At 41.6% G+C, this 27,725-nt stretch overlaps 1 protein-coding gene across 4 annotated transcripts; it reads left to right on the forward strand.

Annotated features, from left to right (window-relative positions):
• The first annotated feature begins 387 nt into the window (after positions 1-387).
• C7 (complement C7) lies at positions 388-27,725 on the forward strand. 4 transcript variants are annotated; one of them, XM_086771268.1, is made up of 19 exons: positions 388-497; positions 790-845; positions 1,589-1,664; positions 2,635-2,776; positions 3,602-3,743; positions 4,568-4,706; positions 5,343-5,477; positions 6,649-6,892; positions 7,507-7,620; positions 8,042-8,208; positions 9,202-9,430; positions 9,987-10,158; positions 10,527-10,614; positions 11,867-11,999; positions 13,017-13,208; positions 18,613-18,709; positions 23,541-23,725; positions 25,601-25,671; positions 27,534-27,725. In XM_086771268.1, the coding sequence occupies exons 1-19, from the start codon at positions 492-494 to the stop codon at positions 27,609-27,611; spliced, it is 2,466 nt and encodes an 821-aa protein (XP_086627394.1). In that variant the 5' UTR covers positions 388-491; the 3' UTR covers positions 27,612-27,725. The 4 variants fall into 4 exon arrangements, with proteins under 4 accessions (XP_086627394.1, XP_086627395.1, XP_086627393.1 ...); XM_086771269.1 differs by lacking the exon at positions 27,534-27,725 and adding an exon at positions 26,983-27,512; XM_086771267.1 differs by lacking the exon at positions 27,534-27,725 and having other exon boundaries at positions 25,601-26,951.

The raw sequence follows: 27,725 nt of genomic DNA on the forward strand, positions 1-27,725 counted from the left end.
GAAGATTCATGATCAATATTAAACCTTAGCAGCATCAGCTTAATTCTAGAGCAGCTCTTTCCTATTTAAGCTGGGGACTCAGCTGTGGTGCAGTGTATGTGACACCAGGACTGGCCTGGGATCTCTGAAAAGTCTTGTTCTGAGGAAAGAAACTGTGAGAGAGAAGATAAGGAAAAGATTATTTTTCTTCCAGTAAACGCTGTTCACAACTTTATGCCAGCGCCAGTCAGTACATCCAAGCCTTGATTTATATGTCTTAAAAACACTGAGCAGCTCCCAAAGCAGGCTGTGTCCCTGGAGAGGGCTAGATGGGTTAAGATTAAAATTCCTTGGCAGTATTCAGCCTTTTTAGGGAAGGAAAAGCTGAATAGCAAGGCAGAGTGAGAACACACATACAGTAGCAGACAGACTGACAGACTCCTTCAGCTGCTGAATTGAGTGGAAGTGCATTTTCCCTGGTAATTGCTGGATATCTGAGTTTTTGATCTAACATGAAGGTAAGACAATTGCTTACTTAATTTGTACTGATAAGTGAATATGGCAAGTGCAATGAAATATTAATTTATATGGAAAAATACTTAGCTGAAAATGTAATTGGGCAGTATCTCAAGACAGGAGAAAACTGAAAAACAACAGCTTGCACCATAAAGCTGAGGAAAATCAGAGTGATGCTCTGCTTTATTTCCTAAGCTGATTAGGGTAAAGATTGCTGAAAGTTAGAAAAGCTGTATGAGCTAACAGAAAAAGCAGAAAAGCAAAGTAAGTTTGCTTTTGCTCCTCTTTTTTCAGGTGCTGGGGATTTTTCTGTTGCTGGAAGTTTCAAGGTTCTTTTCCGTTTTTTCCGGGTAAATATTTCTGTAGTAAATTCCATGCTGAAGACTAAGCATGTTTAATTTAACAGACAACTTCTGGTGTGTGACAGAGGACAGGGCTTAAAGATATATTTCCTGGGAGAGGAGACTCTGTTTTGTGTCAGTGCTGCCACCGCCATCAGTGGTGACAAGAGTGAGGCATTGTGGTGTCCTTTACCTCTGCCCTTCGGGAGAAGTGCACACAGTGATGGTGTGAGCTGCAGCAGCGCACATCTGCGAAACACAGCACACCTTACCCTGAGCCAGCTCTGATCGCAGGGCAGGCAGCATCCTCAGTGCCTCGCATTGTCTAACTGGCTGTCTGAGAGCTGCTGCAGGAAGGTCTGCGGCACGCCACCACGGCACATGCAGCCCCTGGCAGCTCCCTGCCAATCTCCAGATGTGGTCTGGCCTCTCCCTGCTTCACAACATGAAGCTGGTCTTTGAAGCTTGTATTATGGTTGCATAAAGTCCTTCCTGATCTTCAGGATAGGTGAATGTATCTAGTTTCTTTTTTTTCACTCACCAGAAAGCCCAAGCTGGGATTGATTTCATTCTTAGACATGAAAAGCAAATCTCTAAATGGTTTTAGAGGGAGCCTGATCATACTCCTAATTGTTACTGAAGGCCTGCTTTGCTGTTTACTAAAGTTTTGCACTAATCCTTATGGATGGAAATCCCTGATGATTTTCCTCTTTTTTTTTTTTTTTAATATGCAAAAACTACTACTGGAGCAGCCCTTCCTCTCCAGTTCATTGCCGCTGGAATTCTTTTGGCCCTTGGTCCGAGTGTGATGGCTGTACTCAAAAACAGGTATAGATGGACAGACCTTTCCTGTACTCATGACCTCAGAAGCATGTGCTTTTTTCCTGGTAATTCAGGGGCAGCTATAGCTTTAAAACCCCAAATCAGATGTCAGACAAAAGCCTCAGCAGAATGAGAAGGCTGAAGAACAAAGAACTCAGAAGGGAAACCATCTGGTCTGTCCCAAATATGTTCCCTTTCAAAGCATGATATTCATGTCGTAAAATAATTTGTGCACTTTTTTTTTTTTTTTTTTTTTTTTTTTTTTGGTGACAGTTCCAAAAGCTCAATCAAACTGCTTGGTAAACTGAGACATTCTTCCTCTGATGCTGGTTTGTACCAATTCTGTTGATTTTTCATCAGTGGAGTCATGTCTCAAGGACAGAAAACTTGGTTGTAAAATATTATCTTCAGTGAAATCAAGTTGACAATTTTTACAGTGCAACTGTATTGATGTGCAAGACACTTGCTTTTGATTTTCCTTCTCATTTACTTTGATGTCACATCAATTAGGGAGGGATTAGTCAAAATTAAAGATGCACCATGAGACAGTACTTATTCGGTTTACAAGCAAAAAGTAGCCCACTTAATTTTAGATTTTATCGTCTTCCTTAATGACATTATTTACTTTGAAGAGCTTCAGCAAATTCATATCAAGCATGATTGGTCCATTAAAAATGTAAAACAAAACTGAAATTTGTCAGCAACTTTCTCTTAGTTTCAGTTCAATATTGGATTTTTGAACAAACCAGCCAAGCTTATGCATCAGTCTAAAGACCTTGTAGTTAAAATAGTTGCCTTTCTATTAACTTGAGAGTTTGTTACCATGTTGTGGTAATACCAAGTGTGGTTGTTCTCGGGAAAAATAATGAATGTCTCATTTCATTACAGCAGTAGAGCGGTAGCATTGTCTTGATAGGAGTAAACCATTCCTGCTTCGCATTTTTATTTTCTAAGATCTCCCTTCATTTGCATTCAGATTCGGAGACGGACAGTTGCAGTTTATGGCCAGTATGGGGGAAACCCCTGCTCTGGGGATGCCTCTGAAACAAGACCCTGCACCCCCACAAGGGGATGCCCAACAGAGGATGGCTGTGGTGATCGCTTCAGGTGTTTCTCAGGTACCATCCAAGATCTTTTTCACCATTTTCCAGTTATAAAGTTAAGAAGATAACCTTGTTATCTTTGAATTTTAGTAAATGGGCAATGGTTTTGCCCTCCAGATAAATTTGATTTAGAGAGGTGTTTCTTTTTTTCCAGCCTCAACTATGCATGTTTTTAATTTCATCTGGAGTGTTGCAGAGCTTTGCAGATAATATACTGTAGCCCTCGTAGCCTCCCTGAGTCATTCAGCCTTGCTAATTTGCTCCAGAGTACAGGGGTTTTTTTAATTACAGGAAGGTAATTAAGGAATGCAACCTTTAGATGTGATTGTTCAAAGCAGTTCTAGGCTGCTTCCAAGATACAAACATCTTGGAAATCACCTGGGTCATGGAAATTAATGCTCCCTAAAACAGCCCTCGTATCTAAGCAGATTCCGTTACCTTCACAAAAAAAAAAAAAAGTACTTTATCTCAGTAGGTAGATGTTTATCACAGAGCAATATGATAAACATGTTTTGGTGCTACCAGAGAGATAATCACAGTTAATCACAAGTGATAGGGTCAAAGGACGAAAGCTCAGGAAATTAATCTAAAGTCTACTGTTTTATTAATATATCATAAGCCTTGAATGGCTCTGGTTCCCTCAAGTGTACTATACCCTGTTTCTTTATGTCTACATTTACTGTTGTCTCACAAGCCCTCCTGGGCATAGGCTGTTCATTGTGGGAGTGAATAAGCTAATTAATGTAGTAGGTAAGTGGGACTTCTTCTTTGATTTTAGGTGATTTATTTTTAAATGAACAAGTGGTCCTCCCTTCCCCGTGCCTTTGTGTTCTGATTTAGGTCAGTGCATTAGCAGATCTCTTGTGTGCAATGGAGATCAGGATTGTGAGGAAGATGGCGCAGATGAAGATCGGTGTGAAGAGAAGACAACTGTATGTGATCTTGATAAAACACCTCCGAATTCAGAACTTACAGGAACAGGGTAATGTTCTGTGCCAGGCTCGGCAGTACAGATGCGAAATGCATTTACATTTTTGTTGTATTTACAAACTCTGGCTGTACATATAGGCTTCCTGGGCCTATGGTAAAACGTCCCGTATGCAAAAGTGTTCAGTACAATGGACTCCATCATGGTAGTGGCTCAGTGCAGCCAGGAGGTCGAGGCCCTTTGATCTGAAGCACAGAAAAAAAGCTTATCTTTCATTCCTGCTATTGAAAAACATATTTTAAGATATGGAATTAAATGTCAACCAATAACACATGATCATCATCATGGAAAAAATGAGGGAGCAATGTTCGTTCTTTTTGTTCACTGCTATTGCACTTAGTACTGTGGATCCATATGGATTTCTGTTTATACATCCCATCTGCAACCTAGAAAAAGAATTATCTTAAGTTTCTTTAGTGTAGTTGTATCACTTGGTATGCAATGTAATTCAGATATAATATAAAAACCATTTTGGAATGGATGCCCTGTTGTTTCTGAGTTGCATTACTTGCTGGAACAGTAAAACTTAATAAAATCAGTTGTGATAGATATGAATGTTGTAAGATTAAGAGATACTGAGATGTGTTAATTTTTTGTTGACAAATCAAGGGCAACACTTTGCTTTCCGTATTGTAACATGTGCAGTTCTGCAGGTATAGAAGTCTATCAGTTGATATCCCCTTTTCTTGGGTAAATCAGCTTATGTTCTTAATCTGCAGACACGGCATTCAGTTATAATGGCCCTGTAATTTTGACCTCCTGTAAAATAATTTACTACCTCTCTGTCTTAATGATCGTTGATGTTTTTCTTCTGATAGCTTTGATGCCATTACTGGTGAGACTAGGGGAAGAGTCATTCATACAAAAAGTTTTGGAGGACAATGCAGAAAGGTTTTTAGCGGCGATGGGAGAGAATACTACAGGCTGAGTGAAAGTGTTCTTGCTTATACTTTCCAGGTACGTATCCCTTAAGCACAGCTTTATATTTAGAGTCATAATTAAAACTGGAAGAATGATGCAAATCTTGTAGGGTCTTCTAGCAAACAGGTTTCCCTAAACGCAGTTGAATGACACCTGTTCCTTCTCTGCAAATGCTTGTTATTTTGAAATACAAATTGTTGTATATCTTGCCAAAGTGAAAGGGAGAAAAAAAAAAAGTAACTCCTTGGATGTTGTTTCTAATTCTCTCACAGTTAGTGTGAATATAAAGCCACCTCCTTAGCATAAGCAGTGGCCAGAATCCCCCTCAGCTATGTTATGTGCACAAGGCTTTGAGGTGCTTTACGCTTTGTTTGAAGTAACTGTCTCAGAGATTTGGTTTGTCTCACTTTTATCAAAAGCATGCGAAGCAATCTTTAATGTACTTTACTTCATAACATAAATACTTAATATACAAATACATATAAAAATATATATCTATATATAATGCTTTTCCAGTAGTGTTCAGAACTTTTTATGAAATCTGAAAGGGATTCAGCCTCAAAACCACATCAGATTTTTTGCATCAGGAAGAACTTGCTCTACTCTCTAAGTCAAAATTTTCAACATCCTTCATGAAGCCATGTATACAGAATTCTATGTTTCGTCTTCTAGGTTAAAATTCAGAATGATTTCAGTCACGAGTTTTTCAACAGCAGCTGGTCTTACATGAAACACCGAGAGAGGTATGAAAGTTCAAATAGTGGACACAGTAATTCACAGAATAAAATTCTAGAACACAGTCAAAAGGTATGTATAAGTTGTCACTGTGGTTTAGTATTTTGCATGAACATTTTCATCGTTTTTTTCATGTGCTTTTATAGAGAGATGCAAATATTTATTTCATCTATATACATTTGGCACAAAGTACATGACAAAAAATCCACAAAACCTTTGCAAAGAGATCACTGGTTTGGTTATCAATTAAGAAGGGTTGGCTGCTGTTTTTACTTTCTCCATTTTACCTCATTATTAGTAATTTATTTATTTACTAATTGGTTTCCTCCCTGTTTGAGGAAGAAAAACATTGGCTTCTTCTCATAATTGATTACTCTTTTCCATTTTCTTCTAATAATTTACTGCTCTTTTTTTTTCTACTACCTTTGTAAGTGTCTTGGAGAAAAAAAAAAAAAAAAAAGAAGTAGTTCTGTGATAAAAGTTAATTCATTTTATAATAAATTTTCCACTAGTAGAAATCCATTAAAAGAGAGATACGGTGTCTTAAACAGCCAGGTCACAGCTTTTGCATTTGACTTACTTAAAAAGGAACATTAGATAAATAATTTGAGAGTAACTCTCAATTATGAAGTACAACCTCTATCTAAACTAAAATCAAGTAACAAATTTATACATTTTATGGCCCCCAGGCTGAGAGAGGACAACCTCATTTTACCATGCTAACAATGACGTATTTTGAGACTTAGCATAACGAAGTTCAAAAGCAACTTTGAGAGGCTAAGGTGAACAATATTTTATGGGCATATAGGATTCTGTAATTCAGCAGCATCCTCAAAATGGCTGGAGCCTCTTACAAAGAAAGGCTTCTCTAGACAAAACAGAGTGCAAAGAAGACCTCTCTAGTGCCTCTGATTTGCTTTCAGAAAAGGCTTGTTAACCTGCTACGGCCAGGCTTCTGGTATTGCAAACCACCATTATCTTGGAAGAATGATATTTTCCATTCTTGTTTGTCCTTATGCTCGCTTTCAGGTACTCACAAGGAAAACACAGCTGTTATAGCAATCATAAATAAAGGTCCAAAAGATATTTCCTAACTTCAGGGTATTCACCGAGTTGCTTAGACATATCTAACAGCTCTATAAAGCTGTTAGTTGGCAGCCGATATAACGTGTGTGCCATCTGGCTAGTAGGAACCACCCTGATAGTGACATGGAGCATGACTGATGTCTTTTCCTTCCCCCAGAGTAGGCAGCTGATGGTTGTCGAGAACAGTGTGGAAGTTGCTCAGTTTATTAACAACCGCCCAGACTTTCTCACTCTTGCGGAGCCCTTCTGGAAGGAACTGGCCAACCTTCCTGTTGTGTACGAGTACAACGCCTACCGAAGACTTATTGAACATTTTGGGACTCATTTCTTACACTCTGGATCTCTAGGAGGACATTACAAAGTTATTTTTTATATGGATACTGACAAAATGAAAGCAGAAGGTAAAGTACTAAAGTGTTTGTTACACGAAACAAAGTGAATATACACGAATAAAAATTTATTTGCATCTTCTCCCAGCTAATATCTATAATCAAGTAAGAGACTTTTACTAGTCACTACATTATCTTCACAGGTAAAAGAAAGAGGATTAGAAAAAAGTGCTCAAACCATAACATTTCATTATAGATCCACATCTGTGATCTGCAGTGCTCTGAGTAGCAAGAATTTGATAGTTGGTTCAGGTTCTTATCAGGCTAAACTTGAATTCTATTCCCAGACTAAATCTCAAATAATGTTAAAGCTTAAAAGTAATTTGGAGCAGAGCAAATACCAAAGTGACACATGTGATGGTACTCAGTGTGGAGCAGTGATGAAGGATTAGGGACTGCTGAGAAAAGATATGAAAGAAACAATAACCTTTTCCAGATGCACCTCCCATCTCTCAGCCTCCATCTATAGGCTTTAGCAGCACGTGGACCTTCCCACAGGATGTGGTACTAAGTTGCCTTCTATTTTAGGCATAATACTTCATGACATGTCAAGTCACGGGACAAACTGAAAAATTATCCAACACACTTTGCGTGTACAGTATTGTTAATGGATCGATTATCTGCAGGTATGAGCATAACAGACATGTATGAGTGCACCACATCAGGCTGGAATGCATTCATTGTGAAAAAGAAGACAGTAAAGTGCTCCAAACTGGATGAACTGCTACAGACTTCTTCAGGTAAATATTCAATAGTGACTTGTACAGTTGTCATGTCTCCATCTTTCATCTCCTGCTAAATAGCTGCCAAAATGAGGAGCAGGTTTTGATAGCTTTGTTGAACTCTATCTTAACATGCTGAACCCAGACACCAAGTGCCTGGTTTAATAGGCTCTCCAACACTCATTAATCATTGCTCATGCTTTCCCAGTAGCTAGTACTTTTCTGGACACCTTAAGTCAGGGCTGCAAAGACACTGCCAAAACCAGATACTTAATATATTATCAATGTAGGAGCTCTTAATACAGGCATAGGTGGTTGCTCTGCACTAATGAGCCCTTTCACTACTTGCTAGCATAGTTTTTTGCAAGTACTGTTTCTATCTACATTTGTAAATACAGCTATGTTGGTATTTTCTGTATTTCTTATCCTGAATCTACAGAAAGCAGTGGTAATAAGATTAAAGGAGACCCCTACATCGAAGGAGGAAGCCCAGGTGCTGTTGCTGGCCTTAGTTATCTAGAGCTGAATAATCCTGCTGGGAACAGTCAGAGATACTCCTTTTGGGCCAGATCAGTGACAGACTATCCCAGAGTAATTAAACAAAAGGTAAGGCTGTTTTCCTGAAGCAGAGGTGAGCAGATGAGATCACCTCAAGGGGAGAAATGATTACGCTATAGCTGGTCATTAATCCGACTGTAGTCTGCAATCATTTTGTTTTCAGATTACTTTACAAAAAAGAAAAGAAGAGTTTACAGGAAGAAAATGCCATGAATCTAAGGTGATCAGCTGCAACACATATCTAAGTCCTTTGGCAGGTCAATACCTACGATCTTCCCAGCTTTCAGTGACTTTAGTGGAGTTCTCCTTAAGAATAGAGGGTCATCCTTGCACAGGGGAAAGCCAATTTGAGATTGCCCCTTTCCTGAGATTCATATTCACAGTTCTGTGTGGCTTCCACTCAGCTTGCCAGCTTCTGTGTATCCCCTTTATCCCTCCTCCTTGTCTCTGCTTCCAGAAGTTCAGCATAACTGGAGATTCTGGAAGCCAGACACTTCAAAGGTGGGCATGGGTCTAAGTCCCTTTTGGGAACTGCCCACATATTGAAGGGTCAAATAAACCCAAAAGGTTTCTGTGAGAAAGTTTTCAATTAAATGTAAGCACACAGAATATTATAAAATAGGCAATACAAATGCAGAATATTTTCACTTGCTGTTACCTTCAATCACTGCTCAATGAAATACCGAAATGGGTTATTTAAATGTCCAGCTTTTTAGGATGAGAATAGCAGGGTGAGAATTCAGGTTACTGTACATTGGTGGTCTGTACTACACTTTCATCTCAACCATAATCTCACAGCTCAAATGTGTTTAAACCACTAGTTTTAAGGGATGCTGTTAAGCAGAGCTGACTTTTCTGAAAAAGGATAATGTTAAATACTAACGTAAGGTTTTAGCTATCTTGCTAGCGAATTAGAGCATCTGTCAACTCCCATGTGCAGGAGCATATATCACAAATTATTTGTGCGTGATGAAATGTGCTTACAAACTCTTATGTCCCAATTATAACTATTTAATATAAATGTTTTTCTCCTGTGCATAGCTAACACCATTATATGAGCTGGTAAAGGAAGTGCCCTGCTCCTCAGTCAAAAAGCATTACCTGAAACAAGCCATTGAAGAATATCTGGCAGAAAATGATCCCTGCAAATGCCAGCCTTGCCAGAACGGTGGTGAGGCGGCCGTGGAAGGAACTCAGTGTGTGTGCTACTGCAAGCCTTACACCTTTGGAGCAGCTTGCGAGCTGGGGACTCTCGTGCAAGACCAGCCAGGTCAGCAGTCTTTAGACCTGTGAGAGTTTAGAAGTGGCAAAGTGTCTCCTGCTTCCAGTCTGTTTGTCCCGCTGCACCACCTGAACGTGTGGCTGATGCGCAGTGGCTGCTCGAATCAGATATTGCTGCAGACACAGAGCATGGGGAGAGCCATGCTGAGCCTAAGTCTCTGCTTAACATGTCCAAACATAAATAACTCATTTTATTCTTATTGTTAAAGGCAGTGGACAGTACTAACCACTTAAAATGTGACTGTCTGTAAGTAAGTATATATACTGGATGAACAAGTGTCAATAACTTCAAAAATTTTTGCTTTTTAATTTTGTTATTAGTTGTATCTGATAGCTATTTTTATGTTCTCTCAGATTGGTAACATGTTGATTTGGTGGAATTACACTTACGTAAAAGGCAAGTTTGGGAAAGGTGAAAGATTAGATCATTGTAATTGGAATTGTCTGTAAGGGCACAGTTTGGACCATCACTTGCTTTGAACAGCCTGTGCCTTTAAACCACCTACAGAGTGGTTTAATGTGAAATATTCCCAAATGTTGCATAGGTGTTGTTGATGGACACTGGAGCTGCTGGTCTTCCTGGAATTCTTGTTCAGGGGGAAGGAAATCAAGGAGTCGAACTTGCAACAACCCCTCGCCGCGTGGTGGTGGGAAGGCCTGCATAGGAGAGCAGCGTGAGAGCAGAACGTGTGAAGATGAAGAGCTGCAGCATTTTCGGTAAGCACTAAAAAACTGTTTGGAGCACGACTATGGGAAGATTTAAAAAATTATTTCAGAAGGGTGCCTATGCTATTGAATTCGAGGAGAAGATCACTTACTGAGCTTTCATATTTAAGTTGAAACAGCATGAAATTCAGAAGCTATGAATGTGATATAAGGTAAGACCAGAAAATGGAGTAAAAGCCAGTAAAGGGAACACCATTCTATGTAGCACTCTCTCTGATAGCCTGACAGTGCCTGATTTAAGAATAATTGTGATGTAAATGGGCCGCATAATAGCCTTGAAAATAGGCTTCACCGAGAAATGCAGAGTTTTGAAAAGGAGACTAAATTCAAACTAAATTGCACTTTTGTTTGCTTCATAGCGTGATTGAACCACACTGTTTTGATTTATCCATAACTCCTACAGAATTCTGTTCACCTCCTCCTCTTTTGGAAAATGGATTTGTTAAAGTAAGTTATTTGTAGTACTCTATTATCTGTCCTATCCCTACCTGCAGTGTCTCTATTACAGTTAATACAGATATTCACTTGCAAATTTGTGTTTATCTTGGTAAGCTTAGTATTAGAGCTACTGTATAGCAGCTCTCTCAGCATTTCTCCGTGGCTGAAGCTTACATTACATCAGCAAAGAGTTCTTACTAAAACTAAAAGAAAACAAGCAAACAAACAAAAAGCTGCCAAACCGGAACAAAATTTTTCCTTTTCTGGACCATGGTACCTACAGAAAAATGTAAGCTACTTGGCCTTTACCCTATACACATATTAAATTTTTTCTGTGCCACATGAATTACATATTAAAGCACAGGAAACTAGAGAAAAAAATAGCATAGAAAATAAGCTGTCTAAGGTCATTCAGCAAGTCTATAGCAAAATTATAAACATATTTTAGGACTCTTCACTCTACACCCTCTGGCTTGCCATTACACTTCCTTGTTTCCTGCTGATATATGATCTGGCAAGGTATTTGGCTGACTGTAACTTGGGCCTATTTAACAAGTGAGACTAAATTCCTCCCTTGGAGGAATGGATTATGCCTTGTCTATGTTATAAGGCTGTCTAGAGACTCTTTGCTCAATAAATAGATAAAAGGATTAGTTCAAAATCCATTACTTATATCAGCACAACTGCAACCTGAGGCAAGATCCAAAGTTTTGTGCTCCCTCTTTTGCCAGTGATTTGGTTTTGGTAATCAATAGTTGTCTCCCATATTGATATTGCTGGTTCGCAAACTAAAGGTAAAATCTTGCAATTTGTGAAATGGTGTCAATTTCTCATTTTATATCCCACTCTTCTTAGAATAGAATGGGATACAAAATGAGAAAAGACCTGCGTCCTCAAGCCCAGGTCCATATCACATTAACTGTTAGCAAGCTGATAACATGTGATCTAAGATCTAGCAAAGCCATATGCTCTCCACTGATCCCTCTGGAAGGCTGTTCAAGAGCTATGTTCCCCCCTCAATGCTTGATAACAGCCATATTTGCAGTCAGTTTATACACTGGCAGGACAGCACTATTCCATCACTGACGTACTACTGCCAGACTGATAACCAGAATTGCCCCTGCTACTCCACACACTCTCATCAGTGACATTAATACTTCTCACCGTCCTCAGCTCCTGCATCCCAGAATTAAACAGAGTTCAACACTGCTGGTGGTTCTCAGATTGTATATAAAAATTACAGCTGTTCCTTTTCTTTCAGAATGCTGAAAACTCATACCTTGTTGGGAAAACCATTGTTTATGCTTGCAGACATGGATATTCTCTTGTTGGTGACCCTGTTGCTAAGTGTGGCAGTAATTTACAGTGGCAAGTTGGAGACAGATATTGCCAGGGTATGTCTAATTGATTCTTGTTTTGAACTACAACTCTATTCCTGAATTCCAGTGAAACATCTCTGAACCCCTGTTTTCCAGAAATGGAGGAAAAAGACACACCTGCGTTTCCCAGTTCCCTAGACATGATCAAGTCTATATTGACTTTTCAAACCAGATACTGTAATACTGAAGTATTTATGAGTATACTCATAAAGTCTGGTTTTATGGAAGGCTGGAAGTGAGGGAGACTAAATTCCAATCTTGGAATTACTTCCTGTGGAAACAATCTTAATTCCTTATTTCAGTCCTGTGGCTATATCCAAGAACCATGAGGATGATCTGGGTCTATGTCTAAAGCAAACTGAGGAAAAGGTCCAGTGGACAGCACTGAGCAACCACAAAGTTCTCAAATAACCACCTTCTCATAAGAACACAACTCCAGGGATCACTTTACATCTTGCATGATCTCCCTACTTCAGTCTTTTTCTCTAACCCAGTCAGTAACTATTAGGGTTTCTTCTTTTCCCTGCGCATTTTATTTGTGAGTCAACTTTGAGTGTGATCAGATAGACTTGGGAATTTTTGAACCTGTAGGTCAACACCATCCTTTCCTTCTTCCAAACAGGACTGACTGCCCACAAATGCTAGTCCACACTGTTTAAATGCCATCTCTTTGTGAGTTAGTACATGGTCTCCCAGAGTTCTGTAGGTATGACCTCTCTCTACTAGGATGTTACTCTGTAGTATGAACCCTCAACAGAAGCATGGGTCCTAAAAACAGAGAAGCCATCTTCAAGTTAGGGCTGGACCTATATGGAGTAGGAGAAGATCTTGTCACTCTGTCCTTTGTATTGCATATGTTTTGCTAGTGTGATCTGTTAATATCGTGTGCTAACATGATTGATATTTTTCTACAGGAAAATCAGCTCATCTTACCTTTCAGTTTATTAAAGAATTTTAGATAAGATAAATTATGTGACTGCTTTCTGCAACCCACTGATTCACTGTGGCTATCTCAAATGCTTCTGTCCTTAGAAACTGCTTGTCTCCTCCCCATCTTGGAGGGGGGTTTGCAAGGAGAGCCATGGAAACCTGTGTATGAGATTGGTGAGAGGATAACTCTGTCCTGTCCACATGGCATGCACTTAGAAGGGGCACGCTCCCTTTTGTGTGAGCCCAGTCTCAAGTGGTCTCCTGACATGAAGACTATCCAGTGCAAGCAACCAGGTAAGCCATTACAGTCCTCCAAGTGCAGTGCAGGTGTTTCTTTCCTGGACAGAGCATGGTTGATGTAGATAAGATATAGAGAGACCTATAGCTGATACAGTGAGAGAGAAGCTGTACTTGTATCACCATCAGGACGTGCAGAAAACATGAGCATAGGTTTGAGCTGTTCAAACAAGATGCCTTAAGACATTTCTTGTGAGGTTTCCTTATGGCTTTTTGCTTCCTACTCCCCTATTGCTATCAAGTATTGCCACTAACAATATTTTAAAAGATTGTTTGGGATGTATGCTGCCTGTTCTGCCACCCAAGTGGCAGATTTTTCCACAGATTTTTTCCACAGATTTTTTTCCACCGATTTTGTGTAACACCACCAGCCAAGTAAGCTGCATCATAGAGTTTTCTATCTGGAAGCTGTTCAATGCAACACAGCCTCTCATGGAAGAGAAGGACAGGGCTGGATGACTCCTTTTGCTCCTCTGACAGACACAAAGCTGATATGGAGTAAACCTCCAGGAACTGGAAGCAAGGGGGAAATGCTGCTTCAAGTTCCTGGTAACATCTGTTTAAGCTCTGGGTTGATAGTGGCAGGCACTGGCAGAGAGGGAAATGGGCTATAGCACACAGCAGCTCTGTTTAAGTCATCTTTTCCAGCTGCGGAAGGCAGACAGGGCTTTCTCTTGTGCACTCCTCTGATGCTGCTCAGTCACATATAGACGTCGAAGCAGTTTACTGCTTCAGGCCAGTCACATCCTCACCTGAGGACCCAGATATTCTCATATCCCTGGGGAGACCCTTGCTTGGGGATAACAGTCACTGCTGTGGAAGATGAGGCGTGCCTCCTACGTTTCACATCTGTTCTCTCCTTATCAGCCGACTGCTGCCTGAGATTGCCTGACCTCAGCGAAGAGACAGGTGACAGTCAGGCTTAGACCTCAAAAGGCATCGGTCCTGTGAGATTCCCAGTGTAAGTTGTCTGCCGCTGCGTCATATCCACGTGCATAAGAAGCGCAAGGATTTCAGAAGGAATAACATAGCTGTACATAAACATCTCACTGCTGCTGAAGAGCTAAAATACCACTGCTGAAGCACTGTTGCCAGTTACTCCTTAGGCTTAGCCTCAGTGACTGATTTTCATTTTTTTTGTTACACCATGTATTCAAATTCCAGAATCACAGAATCACAGAATTATCAAGATTGGAAAAGACCTAAAAGATCATCCAGTCCAACCATCACCAATACTTCTCAGCTAAATCATATCCCTCAACACAACATCCAAACGTTTCTTGAACACCCCCATGGTCGGTGACTCCACCACCTTCCTGGGCAGTGCATTCCAGTGCCTGACTACCCTTTCCGAGAAGTAATATTTCCTAGTGTCCAGCCTGAATCTCCCCTGGCGCAGCTTGAAACCGTTGCCTCTAGTTCTATCACTGTCTACACGAGAGAAAAGGCCGACCCCTAGCTCACTACAACCTCCCTTCAGGAAGTTATAGAGAGCTATAAGGTCTCCCCTGAGCCTCCTCCTCTCCAGACTGAACAATCCCAGCTCCCTCAGCCGCTCCTCATAAGGCCTGTGCTCCAGACCCCTCACCAGCTTCGTAGCCCTCCTCTGAACGCGTTCCAGGGCCTCAATGTCTTTCCTGCAGTGAGGGGCCCAAAACTGAACACAGTACTCGAGGTGTGGCCTCACCAGTGCCGAGTACAGGGGGACAATTACCTCCCTGTTCCTGCTAGTAACACTGTTTTTGATGCAAGCCAGGATGCCGTTGGCCTTCTTGGCCACTCGGGCACACTGTTGGCTCATGCTCAGCCGAGCATCAATCAGTACCCCCAGGTCCGTTTCCTCCACACAGTCCTCCAGCCACTCCGCCCCAAGCCTATAGCGCTGCCTGGGGTTGTTGTGGCCGAAGTGCAGGACTCGGCATTTGGTCTTGTTGAACCTCATCCCATTGGCTTCAGCCCAGCTCTCCAGCCTGTCCAGATCCCTCTAGAGGGCCTCGCTACCCCCAGGCAGATCCACACTCCCAGCCAATTTGGTGTCATCTGCGAACTTACTGAGGGTGCACTCAATGCCCTCATCCAGATCATCAATAAAGATATTGAAGAGGACAGGCCCCAGCACCGACCCCTGGGGAACACCACTTGTGACCGGTAGCCAGCTGGATTTAACTCCATTCACCACCACTCTCTGAGCTCGGCCCTCCAGCCAGCTCCTTACCCAGCCAAGAGTGTACCCATCCAAGCCATGGGCTGCCAGCTTCTGCAGGAGAATACCGTGGGAGACAGTGTCAAAGGCTTTGCTGAAGTCTAGGTAGACCACATCAACAGCCTTTCCCTCATCCAGCAGATGGGTCACTTGATCATAAAAGGAGATCAGGTTGGTCAAACAGGACCTGCCCTTCATGAACCCATGCTGGCTAGGCCTGATCCCCCGGCCATCCCGCACATGCCGCATGATCTCCCTCAAGACTATCTGTTCCATAACCTTCCCTGTAACCGAGGTCAGGCTAACAGGCCTGTAGTTCCCCGGATCCTCCTTACAACCTTTCTTGTAAATGGGAGTCCCTCCAGTCTTCCGGGACCTCACCAGTCAACAAGGAGCGCTGATAGATGATGGAAAGCGGCTCGGCTATCACCTCCGCCAGTTCCCTCAGCACTCTTGGGTGGATCTCATCCGGCCCCATGGACTTGTGGCAGTCCAGTTGGAGTAGTAAGTCTCTGACCGTTTCTTCCAGAATCACAGAGGGGTTAGCGTGCTCCCCAGCCGAGACTACCAGGTCAGAGAGAGGAGTACCCTGAGGATAACTGGTCTGACCTTTAAAGACAGACGTAAAGAAGGCATTCAGAACCTCCGCCTTTTCCTTATCCTCAGTGGTGACATTCCCAGCCTCGTCCAGCAAAGAGTGGATATTCTCCTTTGTCCTCCTCTTACTGTTAATGTATTTATAAAAGAGTTTCTTATTCCTTTTCACCCCAGTGGCCAGGTTAAATTCAAGCTGGGCTTTTGCCTTTCTGATTTCACCTCTACACATCCTAACGACTTCCTTGTATTCATTCTCAGTTGCCCGTCCCTCCTTCCACAGGCGGTAGATTCTCTTTTTCTCCCGGAGCCTCAAGAATAGCTCCCTATTCATCCACGCCGGTCTTCTTCCCCGCCGGCTCATTTTGTGGCTCAGGGGGACCGCCTGCTCCTGCGCCCTTAAGACTCCCTTCTTGAAGAGCAACCAGCTCTCTTGGACCCCTTTGTTCGCTAAGACTGAATGCCAGGGGACTCCCCCTACTAGTATCTTGAACAATTCAAAGTCTGCCCTCCGGAAGTCCAAGGTAGCAGTTTTACTATTCCCCCTCCAAGCTCCACCATGAATTGAGAAATTTATCATTTCATGGTCACTCTGTCCAAGGCAGCCCCCAACCTCCACATCTCCCACCAGACCTTCCCTGTTTGCAAACAGCAGGTCTAGCGGGGCAGTTCCTCTCGTGGGCTCTCTGACCAACTGCATTAGGAAGGCATCCTCTATGCACTCCAAAAACCTCCTAGACTGCTTCTTCTGTGCTGTGCTGTACTCCCAGCATATGTCAGGGAAGTTGAAGTCCCCCATGAGGACAAGGGCTGACGACCGTGCAGCTCATGCCAGCTGCTTGTAGAATACCTCATCTGTCTCTTCATCTTGGTTTGGCGGTCTATAACAGACACCCACCAGGATGTCTGCCTTGTCAGCCCTTCCTCTGATCTTTACCCATAGGGATTCAATGTTATCATCCCCAGTCACAATCTCAGTAGCAGAAAAGGATTCCCTAACGTAGAGAGCCACACCACCACCCCTCCTTCCTTGCCTGTCCCTCCTGAAGAGTTTGTAGCCATCCATTGCAGCGCTCCAGTGATGGGAGCAATCCCACCACGTTTCTGTTATGGCAACTAGGTCATAGTTTGCCTGCCGCACTATGGCTTCCAACTCTTCTTGCTTGTTCCCCATGCTGCATGCATTAGTGTAGACGCACCTCAGCTGAGCCCCTCGCCTCTCTCCTAATCCCAATACCACTTCCCCAGGCCGATCTCTAGCAGGCCTGGCTTTATCCCCTTCCCCCTTCCTGTCTAGTTTAAAGCTCTCTCTATAAGTCCCGCCAAATCCTGGGCAAGTATCCGTTTCCCTTTTGGAGACAGTAATAATTAGAACCAGTTTCAAATGTTTCCATCTTTGGAAACAGCTAGTGCCTGGCTGTATGGGAGCATTACATTAGTACAAAAGTTTAAAAAAAAAAAAAGGGACAAAAATTAGACTAGAATAACAATTAGAATAACAGTTTGAAAAACAAAGAGTATGAGATAAGAACGGTAAAAATTAAGATGTAAACACATAGACACAGTGGCACACACATGTTTGGATGAGAGTATTTAGTCAGCAACAGTGTCGGTAACAGTCAACTACACAACCAACATGGCCGGGGTGGAGACAATGCAGTGATTTTTTAATGGAAATCTCCCCTCTGCAGGAAGACAGGGTTATGTCTGCTGTTTGTATTGCAATGCACTGCTACTTTCTTTTGTTTTCTTTTCTGGCAATTTCTGCCTGTCTGTTTTGCCCAGCAAAAATCTATAAGGGAGATTTAAAAAAAAGAAAAAATTAAAAGCAACAATGTTTGGGGGTATTAAAATTTCATGTTAAAGTAGGAAACTACAGACACCTAATCTACAAAACAGATCAGGATAAAGCTTTCTCAGAAAGTGTGTCCATACAGATTTAGCAAAGTTTTGTCATTACTTGATACAGAAATCTCCAGAGGAATGTTTAGCAAAGGCCTCTTTCATTTTCAAGCTTGGAATGCAACTCAGCACTCAAGGAACAGTACATCTGCGATCATGAAAATTCCCCAAGAATCACTATTGCTTTTATTTTTAAAGTTATTGCAGATTGAGGACTAAGGATGGAACTTGTAGCTTTCATTACCTTCAGTGTATAAGATATTCAGGTTCACATTTCTACACAGGACTTTGGACCCCTAGGTTTTCTAGTGCTAATAGTGAAGCCAGTAACTCTGAAACCTAATGATGAAGGTGTTGCTGGCTGTGATTCAGCACTGCTAAGTTTAACAGAAACAAACAGCTGGTGCAGAAATGAGATGAATGTTTAAGCTTGAACATAGTACCTGACTCCTTCCGTCTGACTGATGACCTATGGATAAAGTACTGAATGGTAACTTTGCAAAGTGTATCATATATTTTTAATAGTGTTGATTCCTTCCATGCAGTAGATACTTTTATTGAACATGCAGGACGTGACTCTATGTCATGGTTGTATAATTCAGTGCCTTTTAAGCTCAACTGATAGGATAATTTCTGCATAGACCTTTAACAGCCCTTGTTTTTCTGACCCTTAATAGCACTGTCTGTGTTCTTCTACTTCAGTGCCCAGTGTGAAACCAGAAGTGACAGACCCTAAATGTCAGCCATGGGAGAAAGTGCATCAGTCACAATGTGTGTGCAAACTGCCCTATGAGTGTGGGTAAGTTCATGCTGAATTTGGCAATGACTTTCTCACTTTATTCAAGACTAATTAAATTTCTTAAGTCTTCAGTCCATGACAGATGAGAAAGCTTTACTCATATGAGAAGAAGGCATTGTACTTTGTTTGCTTTACAGCTCTATCAATGTCCCGTTCATCACTCTGCCTTGTCAGAGCTGTCAGTGGGTTTTAGCAATGATGGAATTCGGTTGGATGACAGAAGGTGAAGGGATAATTTCAGCTCCACTTGATCTGTGAAATAGATGGAAAAAGATAAAATGGTATTTTGAAGATTTAGAAGATTGAGAAAAAGTTAGAGCAGAGACCCTTGGGACATAAACCATCAAAGCAGTAAGCTAGTGAAATAAAGCAGATTTCTTTTCCCTGCTGAGAGACTGGAGAGTTATGAAAGGCACAATAATGTAATCTCCCATTTACACAGCAGTTTTCACAGGCCAGTCACGTCACCTTTCCTGACCTCATAACTTACAGACCTGAGTTTATTGTTTCCTTTTTGATCTAAGCCTATATACTGCATTATGCAATACAGGAGAAATGCAAGGAAGTGAGTAGCTCTCTCAGTTCTCTGTTAAACACAGAGGTAATAGAATCAAAACAGAGAAGTAGCAAGAAGACACCTGAGGCCACCTGGTGCTGAGGGCCAGATGTGCTGGAGCTCAGCACTCCAGCATCTGGGCTGGTTTTCATAAACTGGATGAAGTCACCTATGAAGTCATCACAGTGAGTGTGAGCTTTGGATATGAAATCTGGCCAGGTTTATGCCACAGCAGGAGCTGAGCAGTTTGGAAATTCTAGGGTAACAGACTAGATTTGCCTCTTTCTCGTGTAGTAGGCAGAAGAAATGTTTAAGTCATCTCAAGTTATTTTGAGGTAGCAGAACCTCAGTGGAGTAGATGTACTTTCCACCAGCCACATAGTTCAAGAGTACCCTGCACAGTGACTCTGATTCTAAGTCCACATGAGCGCACTTTTAGCAGCTCAAAATTAATATTGGTGAGCTTAATTCAGATTTCGTAGGCCCACTGGGGAATTCACTAGGATCTGAGGCCATTTTCTTGCATGTGAAGATAAGCGACAAGTTTGTTACAACTCTCCTAAGACTCTATTCTTACCCTTAAACACATAAATATTTTAAATAATCTGTTCCTACTCTTTTTTTTTTTTCTCAATACTTGTTAAAGTGAGGCAACAATGCCTCCTCTGGATCATGGGTGTGTTGAGATTAGGTACATAGAAGACAAGGGGAGTCCACAATGCTAGGGAAGGCCTTGAGCAGAGTCACAATAACCTTGGAAGTTAAATGAATTACATTCAGTTATGCATTCAGGCTTCAGTTATAATTAATCTACTAATTGCCTGTTTCTATTTTTCAAAATTACATTCAAAATGGCAAGAAGATAGATAACAGTCATTTCTGTTACCTGATGCCATCTTTTCTCTCTGTCTTGAAATAACACATCTAATAATAGAAGGATAAATCATGAGCTGTCAAAGCAGACTAATCTGCCAGCCTGTTAAGGCTGTAGGAGTAAGGCACGTAAGCAGATCTTGGTCCTTCCTCAGAGATCAGAAGTAACTTGGCTTTCTTTGGCAGTGACTTCAGCAGGAGCCTCTGCTCAGAAGAGAGCTGGGAACAGTTCATGTGGGAATTCAGGAACACCATAATCTCAGTTCCATCTACATCCTTTCCATTTCCAAGAGACTAGCAACAGAGACTTCCAGGGACAGCACGAGAACCCCACAGCAGGCTGGTGAGGGGTAATTTGTCCCTTGTGATGTGGTGCTTCAGGCTACATCTGTCCTCAACAATTAGAGCAAGGGAATGATCCTGGATAATTCCAAGAGGAGTCAAGAGTCATTCCAGTCTGGTGCAGTCCCCATCTCTCAGGGGCAAAGAGAGTTTAACAGTATGGGCACTGGCTATTCTGTGTGAATTGGCCCTAGTGCATGGAAAGGGGCAGAGAACAGCTAGTGTATTAAAACATGTGAAACCTCAGCATCCAGTAGCTAAAGATTATCTCCACAATGAAACATGAGATTTGATAATTTTTAATACTATACCCTCTCCCCCCACCCTGCCACATTTATTTACATAGCATCTATGTCTCTCAAAAGAGTTCTTAGTCTGTGTTATATTAAAACTTACGGTCTTGAATATAATTTTAAGAAGTTAAAATCATTTCCAGCATGATGGATTTTTCACTTTTTCGTTTCACTGAAAGTTGTCTGCCTCTCATTACAGGTGAACGACAGATAAGGTATTTGCTGACTTACATCTGCTATTTAACTTCTCACAATATATGCTTTAGTATAAGCTTTTTCTTACCCAAACCTTCTTTTTTCTTCAGGTAAAAGGTATTGAATTTCTCACATTTACTTTACACAAGGACTCTTTCTTGCCTCTAATAATTTTTATTGCACCGCTGTGATGCTCCCAGTAATAACCTTTCTCAGCAATAAGTGCCAATTATTGATTTCTCTTATGAGTACAGATTCTTCATCCTTTTTCTTATGCACCTGAACATGTTGAGTTCCACTGGCTTTCTCCTAGCTATAGAGCAAACACATGAAGTGCTCTCAGGACAGTTTGAGGGATTATGCTGTTGCTAGAGATCGGCAACATGGAACATGAACTCCCTGGGTTCAACCTTCAGCAGCTGGTTAAAGGTTAAATCAGCCTCCCTCCCCTCTTTTGGGTGTTGCTAAAGTGGTGCAAAGCAGAGAAATTAGTGCACTTCTGTCTGGCCTTAATCTTTTCAGCTAAATTAAGCTGCTTCGTGTACAAGTTTTTGACATTAAGACTTGGATATTGAGATTTGTCATTCAGGCAAGTAAAGAAGGCCTCTAAACAATTTAAAACATAATAAACAACTTAGTTACAGATTAGATGCTTTCCCTTGATCACACTTTGTTCTTCCAAATTTAAGATTATATTTAAAGATTAAGTTTTCCTTATACCTCTGTCTGTAAAGGCAACTTTCACACTGTAAATCAGCGTACCACCAACTCACAGGCTGTGCAGCCAGACAATCAAACAATAGAATGCAGACAAATGCTCTGGCTTCCTGTATCAACTGCTCAATGTTGTGTATCCATTGGTCTGTCCTCTTGCTGTGCCTCAGAATAAGAGCGTTAAACTCATTCCTAATGTTAACAAAAAAAAAGCATTAAGGAAAACTCAGGCAACAGACTTTACTAAGGATTTAGTGGCTGGTATTTTGACTAAGCACAGCACTGCAGCGGAGGATGCTAACTCAAGTAGGAGATGTAATACAGTTAATAAGCTTTGAAGACATATTTGGTTGCAGGTAGATCCAGGGAAGTTTTCAGGCTCAGCTGATGAACTCTATGCCAAGTTTTAAATATTTTAAAGGTGCGCTATGTTACAGATAGCTTAAACTTTCTGCAAAGTCAGGTCTTTTAGGAGGCTTCAAAACAATCTCTCAAAGAACCATTCACAAAGCTTGGAGTGGGCACTTCTCTTCAGTGCCTTATTTATAGAACTACCAAAAACCACTTCTTAATTCCCAGGAGAAAAAAAAAAGAAAAATTACCTTTACACTTGGCCAGCAAGTGAGCCAGGTTTGAGTCAGGACTTTCGTACCACACCTTCCCTCTTCCCAGTTCCTGTTCCCTGCTCTGACAAGCCACTTTCACAGGGACTGTTACCACCTCCTTTGGGCAGCCTCATGATGCTTGTTAGGGCCATTTGTCCCGTTCCTTGTTGGCCTCTCCTCCCCATCAAACAACTCTTCAGCTGAGGCTGACCTTCAGAACTGACCCATTAGACACTAAAAGTTTCTGTGGGAGCGTTTGTGAGCTCAGAAGGAGGAGCTGTGCTGAAAATAGGTCTTTGGTGCTGTGTTTCAAAGCTCTGTCCCCTGGGAGCATGCCTCTGCTCTCTTGTAGCCTGCGCAGCACCTTATCTGTGGCTGTAAACTAGATCCAGGAGAGTATGGGCATGCCCTACTCTGGAGAGGCACATGTTTTGTTTACTCCACAAAGATGCCACTGATTGCATTGAGAACAAGTCTGGGGGTTGAGATGAAAATCCAGAAAAAAATGGAAGGGCTTTTTCCTCCCCTCCTACACTTACAGCATGTAATACAAATGATAACAACTTACTGGAATTGTCCCCAAAGCAAATACTGTTTAAGGTTGTCTAATAATTGTTGTTACTACTTTTACAGGCTAATTTTTGTGGGTGTTAGAACAATATCCAAATTTTTAAAAATAAACAAGCAAATTCCCTGGATAAATATTGGGGTTTTAATAAAATTTCTGTGGAGATGTATGCACATTTCCAGAAATATCTTTGGTCTCTGATGTTGGATAACAATATTTTACCTAATAAGAGCTGAGGCTTTTAAGGGACAGCAGAGAAAAAGTCTTTAAGTGTATTCTAATGTCTCATAATTAAGAAATACTTATAAAATATTTTAATGGAATGTCTTCTGTGTATGTACTTAGGTGCATGCATGTGTAAACATATTAGAGAATAATTGAGGTCTGAACTCTTTTTAACTAAAGTGTCACTCTCACTGCTGCTGAGTTCAATGGCACATGCCCAGTAATATCCCTGTCCTTCGGAGGAGACAGATCCTGGCTCTGATGCAGCAACCCGTGGAAAAGGAAGACCGAATTATTTACGTGTCTATGTCTTGAGTTCCCATGCTGCACTCTTATTATGTACTTCAATGAACGGGGAAATTGGAACCGGACCCTGAATATGTCACAGTCCTTCAGCTCTTTGTAAGAGGTACCGAGATAAAATGCATTTAAATAGCACAATCTCTGCTTTCATTTTCAGTCCTTCTCTGGACACCTGTGCTACAGATCAGAGAACTAAGAGAAACACACCTTTAACTGTTTGCAAGATGCATGCCTTGGAGTGTATGGGCAGAAAATATTCTCTTACTAATGTGGAAAACTGTAAAATACTTCAGGCAGCTGAAATACCATGTGGATCATGCCGTTCATGGGAAAAATGCAATGGTAAGAGATTCTTCACAATTGTAAGCAAAATTGCTATATAAGCAATGAAATGCTTTGTCCCTAGTTATGTGTTAGCTGTAGGTCTGTCCTCATACAGTATCTCACAGAAGCAGCAGGCACTGCTAAGCTCTTCAAACCATCAGCCCAGTGTTTGGTGTCCAAACATGGCAGGAAACTTCAACCACGGAAACGAAAATGCTGCAGGATATCATAACAACATGTACTATCTGCAGGAAAAGCTTATTTCTAGTTCCTATTAAGGGGGTTCCCCTGGTGCTCCTCTGGAAGTTTTGAGTGAAACCCTTGCCCTACTCTATTTTCACTGTATCCACCTATTTTCAGTTCTTTAATGCAGTAACTGTGGTAGTCATTACTTTCCTGAAATTTGCTGAGCAGTCTCTCCAGCAAGGAATTTAATATCTTATTCTATGTTGTCTAGGAAAGCCACTTACTTTTGTTTGTATTTCACTGCCTATCCCCAGTTTCTCATATGATTAAAGGTGACTGTCTCTTCCCTCAGAGGGAATAGTCCCAGTCTTTGGCAATCTGTCTGCAGTGGAAGTTTTCAAGTTCCCTGATCTAATTTCCCTGAATGTCTTACGCTACATTGCATTTAATGGAGGGCTGCCAGAAATGGGAAGATAAAGAAGTAAATTAGCTTTTTAGAAGTGCCCCAGATAGAGGCGCTGTTATTGTCGTATTTTAAAAATTAAAAAGATTGCTTGATAGGGGTTCATCTGTTTCGTCTAACAGGGTTGAACAAACAAAAAATAATAACAAAAAGATAATCAATACTGACTAGAGCTTCAGCAGAGACAAACATAGTCAAAAAAAACCAACCCATACAACATGAAAACAAAGACACAGTTATGAAAAATAAATCTCAGATGGGACCTTCTTCTTATCTGATTATTTAGCTGTTTTCACTGATACAACTATGCATATTTATTTGTAGGAGTAGATCTTTAGTGAAACTGCCTGTATGTAAAAAAAAGATACCAGTGTAAAGTGTTTGCATGATCAGTTTGTGGCTGTCCAAGGACAGACCTCTCATCTTCCATGTTATATGGGTCCTGGAGCGGTAGATACATGAACCGGTTCAAGCAGTAACACCAGAGAAGTCTTTGAGAGCAGTATCTCTGGCACCTTGAGCAAGCTTTTGCCACAAGTATAATCCACCTCTCCAAGCAGAGGAAGCTCCAGCAACTCACCAGTTGTTTCCACCGCTAGTTTTTCCACTGAACCTGAATATCAGCTAATGTTACTTCAGGTTAGCAAAAGAATTATAGAATAATACAATGGTTTGGGTTGGAAGGGACCTTTAAAGGTCATCTAGTCCAACCTTCCTGCAAGGGGTAGGGACATCTTCAACCAGATCAGGTTGCTCAGAGCCTCATCCAATGGGGCCTTGAATGTTTCCACGGATGGGCCATCAGCCACCTCTCCTGTTCCAGTGTTCCACCACCCTCATTCTAACAAAGGTCTTCCTTATATCCAGTCTGAATCTACCTCCTGGTAGTTAAAACCATTACCCCTTGTCCTATCACTTTAGGTCCTGCTAAAAAGTCTGTCTCCATCTATCTTTTAAACCCTCGTTAAGTATTGAAAGGCTGCAATACAGTCTCCCCGGAGCCTTCTCTCTCCACGCTGAATGACCCCAACTCTCTCAGCCTGTCCTCAAAGGAGAGGTGCTCCAGCCCTCTGATCATTTTGGTCACTCTTATCTGGACTGACTCCAACAGGTCCATGTATTTCTTGTACTGAGAAAGCTCCAGAAAATTGCTGTCAATCCTACAGTTTCACTGGAAACATTTTAGTCTATTTTTTTGTTGAGTTGGATGCCATCCTGAATGTTTTTCCTTGTTTTTTGCTTAGTGCAATCCAACAGCTGTGTTTGTGACGAAGACAGTCCATGCAAGGAGGGAGGCATCCAGATCTGTGCCGAAGTTAGTGGCTCTACTGCCCGTCGGACCATGACTGAGTGTGAGGCAGGGCGGCTCAAATGCCAGGGGGAGGCTGTCACCCTTGTCAGCATAAGGCCCTGCGACGTACAGAGCAAATAAGATGTGTTACGGTTCATTTTGCTTATTGCCATGGGATATGTCAAAATGTGTCAACTCCTGGACAGGACATACTTCAAACCTTGCTCTACTGAATGTAAACTCTGCTGTGAAGTCCGTTGTGGCTGATGAGACTGTGTGCGTTAGCTCTGCTCAGCTCTGAATCAGGGCCTGAGGCTCTTTGTTAGGCAGAGCTGCACTCACCGCTGCTGCTTATGACAGGGCTCTTGCTTTGGCCCCAGACTTAGCACTGGCAGCTTTACTTCGCATTTCCATCAGAATTAAAAAATGTTGCTGAAGTGCAATTGCCAAAGTAGCATGTATAGTGATGGATTACAGCGTCTGATATTGTAAATACATTTTTCTTAAAGCCACACAAACATATGCATGCACTGAGTAGATTCAGACAGCAAAAAAAAAAGTAAAAGTAGGCACCTCTTTTAATAAAGTAGCTTTTTTCTACTGTGCCTTTTCAGTTAAGCAAACAGTGTGCCCAGCATTGAGTCTGTCGTTGAGCCTGAAGCTGCTAAAGGTCAAAACAATGTGCATTAACAGTAAAGCTAGCTTAAAGTAATGAGAAGACTTCTATGCTTGCAGCTTCTTATACACAGAAACACTTTATGAAATATCGCCATTTTACACTGTCATAGCTATCATCATAAGCTACGTTTGTAAGTGCAGGTAACTCAGTTGGTTTTGCAACATGCATTTATCTTTGTGCTGACACCAGTTTGCTTACAGGCCATTGCACATAGAGGCCTTCCAGCACAGCAAGACTTTCTCAAAGGCAGCTATTGGGGAAAGTGTATCTTTACAGAAATGGAGACACTACACATGCAGTTCCCTTGCAGATACCTTTGGACCATCTCCTCAGACTGTTCCTAAATAAAAGAAGTCTCTTACACTCTTTCCTTACACAGCTAAGCAAGCTGTCAAGTGTAGTCAGACAGCAATGCCTTTGCTTGCATACGGTGTACCTTGCATGTCCGTTCGGCTTCCTGTCCTGGCAGTCCAGTCCCTCCTGGACTCAGATGCAAAAAAGGACAAAGGGCTGGATAGCAAGTGGATGATCAAGCAAGTGCTGTACTATGAGCAGGAAGCCTGTTTGCTTTTTAAGTGACAGGTTTTTACTTCTTACTACAAATAAATACCTGCCAGATAAAACATCTCCCTTGGTTTTCATGTTTGTACCTGTAGCTTCCTCACAGAAACCTTACCCTCGGCTGGAAAAAACTTTGCTTTCTATGGTGCTGGCAATGAGGCTTAAACCAGAACAGGAGTGGCATGCTTTCTCTTGGAGACTCCCTTTCCTGGAGGCAGCTGTTTTGAAGGGCAAGGTTGCCACTGCACTGACTGAAAGGTCTTCCTGACCTTCATGTTCTCTGGCACTTAATGGCACTTTTTCATATTTGAGCAAATTGTAGATGTTTTTGCAGACAGCTTATAGATGAAAGCAGGTAGAATAAAAGCACAATGAATTTAATCAGTTATTTGCTCTGAGTTATTTGCTCAGGAGTAGTATGTTTGGAGAGCAGCTGGATATTTGCCCCTTGGTTACTCTCAACTCTCTTGTCCAAAACTTCTAGTCTTTTTCTCAGGGCAGCTGGCACCACATGTGATTTGACTGTTAGCTCACTGGGTAGCAAAAGCCTCTGTAGCTGCTGGAAGCAAAAGAAAGTAATCTGGAAATTTTGTGAGAGATAGCACAGAAATAATAGTGACTTGGTGATTCATGTCTTCAAACACAGGGAAACGTAGAAAACCAACACAAGACATCAAGAAACACTGAGAATTCCTGCCTGAGAAACAGTTCAAAAAATCAATAAGATTGCCTGATGATCATCTTGATACATCAGCAGGAACAGATCTCCATGTCTGTAAAATAAATTAATCTGACATAAGACAAACAAAATATTAAAGGATACGTTTCAAATGCTTCA

Source organism: Chlamydotis macqueenii, chromosome Z (assembly GCF_036417535.1).
Source record: "Chlamydotis macqueenii isolate bChlMac1 chromosome Z, bChlMac1.mat, whole genome shotgun sequence".
Lineage (NCBI taxonomy): Eukaryota > Metazoa > Chordata > Aves > Otidiformes > Otididae > Chlamydotis > Chlamydotis macqueenii.

What these genes read in the sequence shown, in the direction of transcription:
- C7 (XM_086771267.1), top strand. An exon ending in TATCCAGTGCAAGCAACCAG is followed by an intron (nt 13,209 to 18,612) that starts GTAAGCCATTAC and finishes CTTCTACTTCAG; the next exon opens with TGCCCAGTGTGAAACCAGAA. An exon ending in TTCATGGGAAAAATGCAATG is followed by an intron (nt 23,726 to 25,600) that starts GTAAGAGATTCT and finishes TTTTTTGCTTAG; the next exon opens with TGCAATCCAACAGCTGTGTT.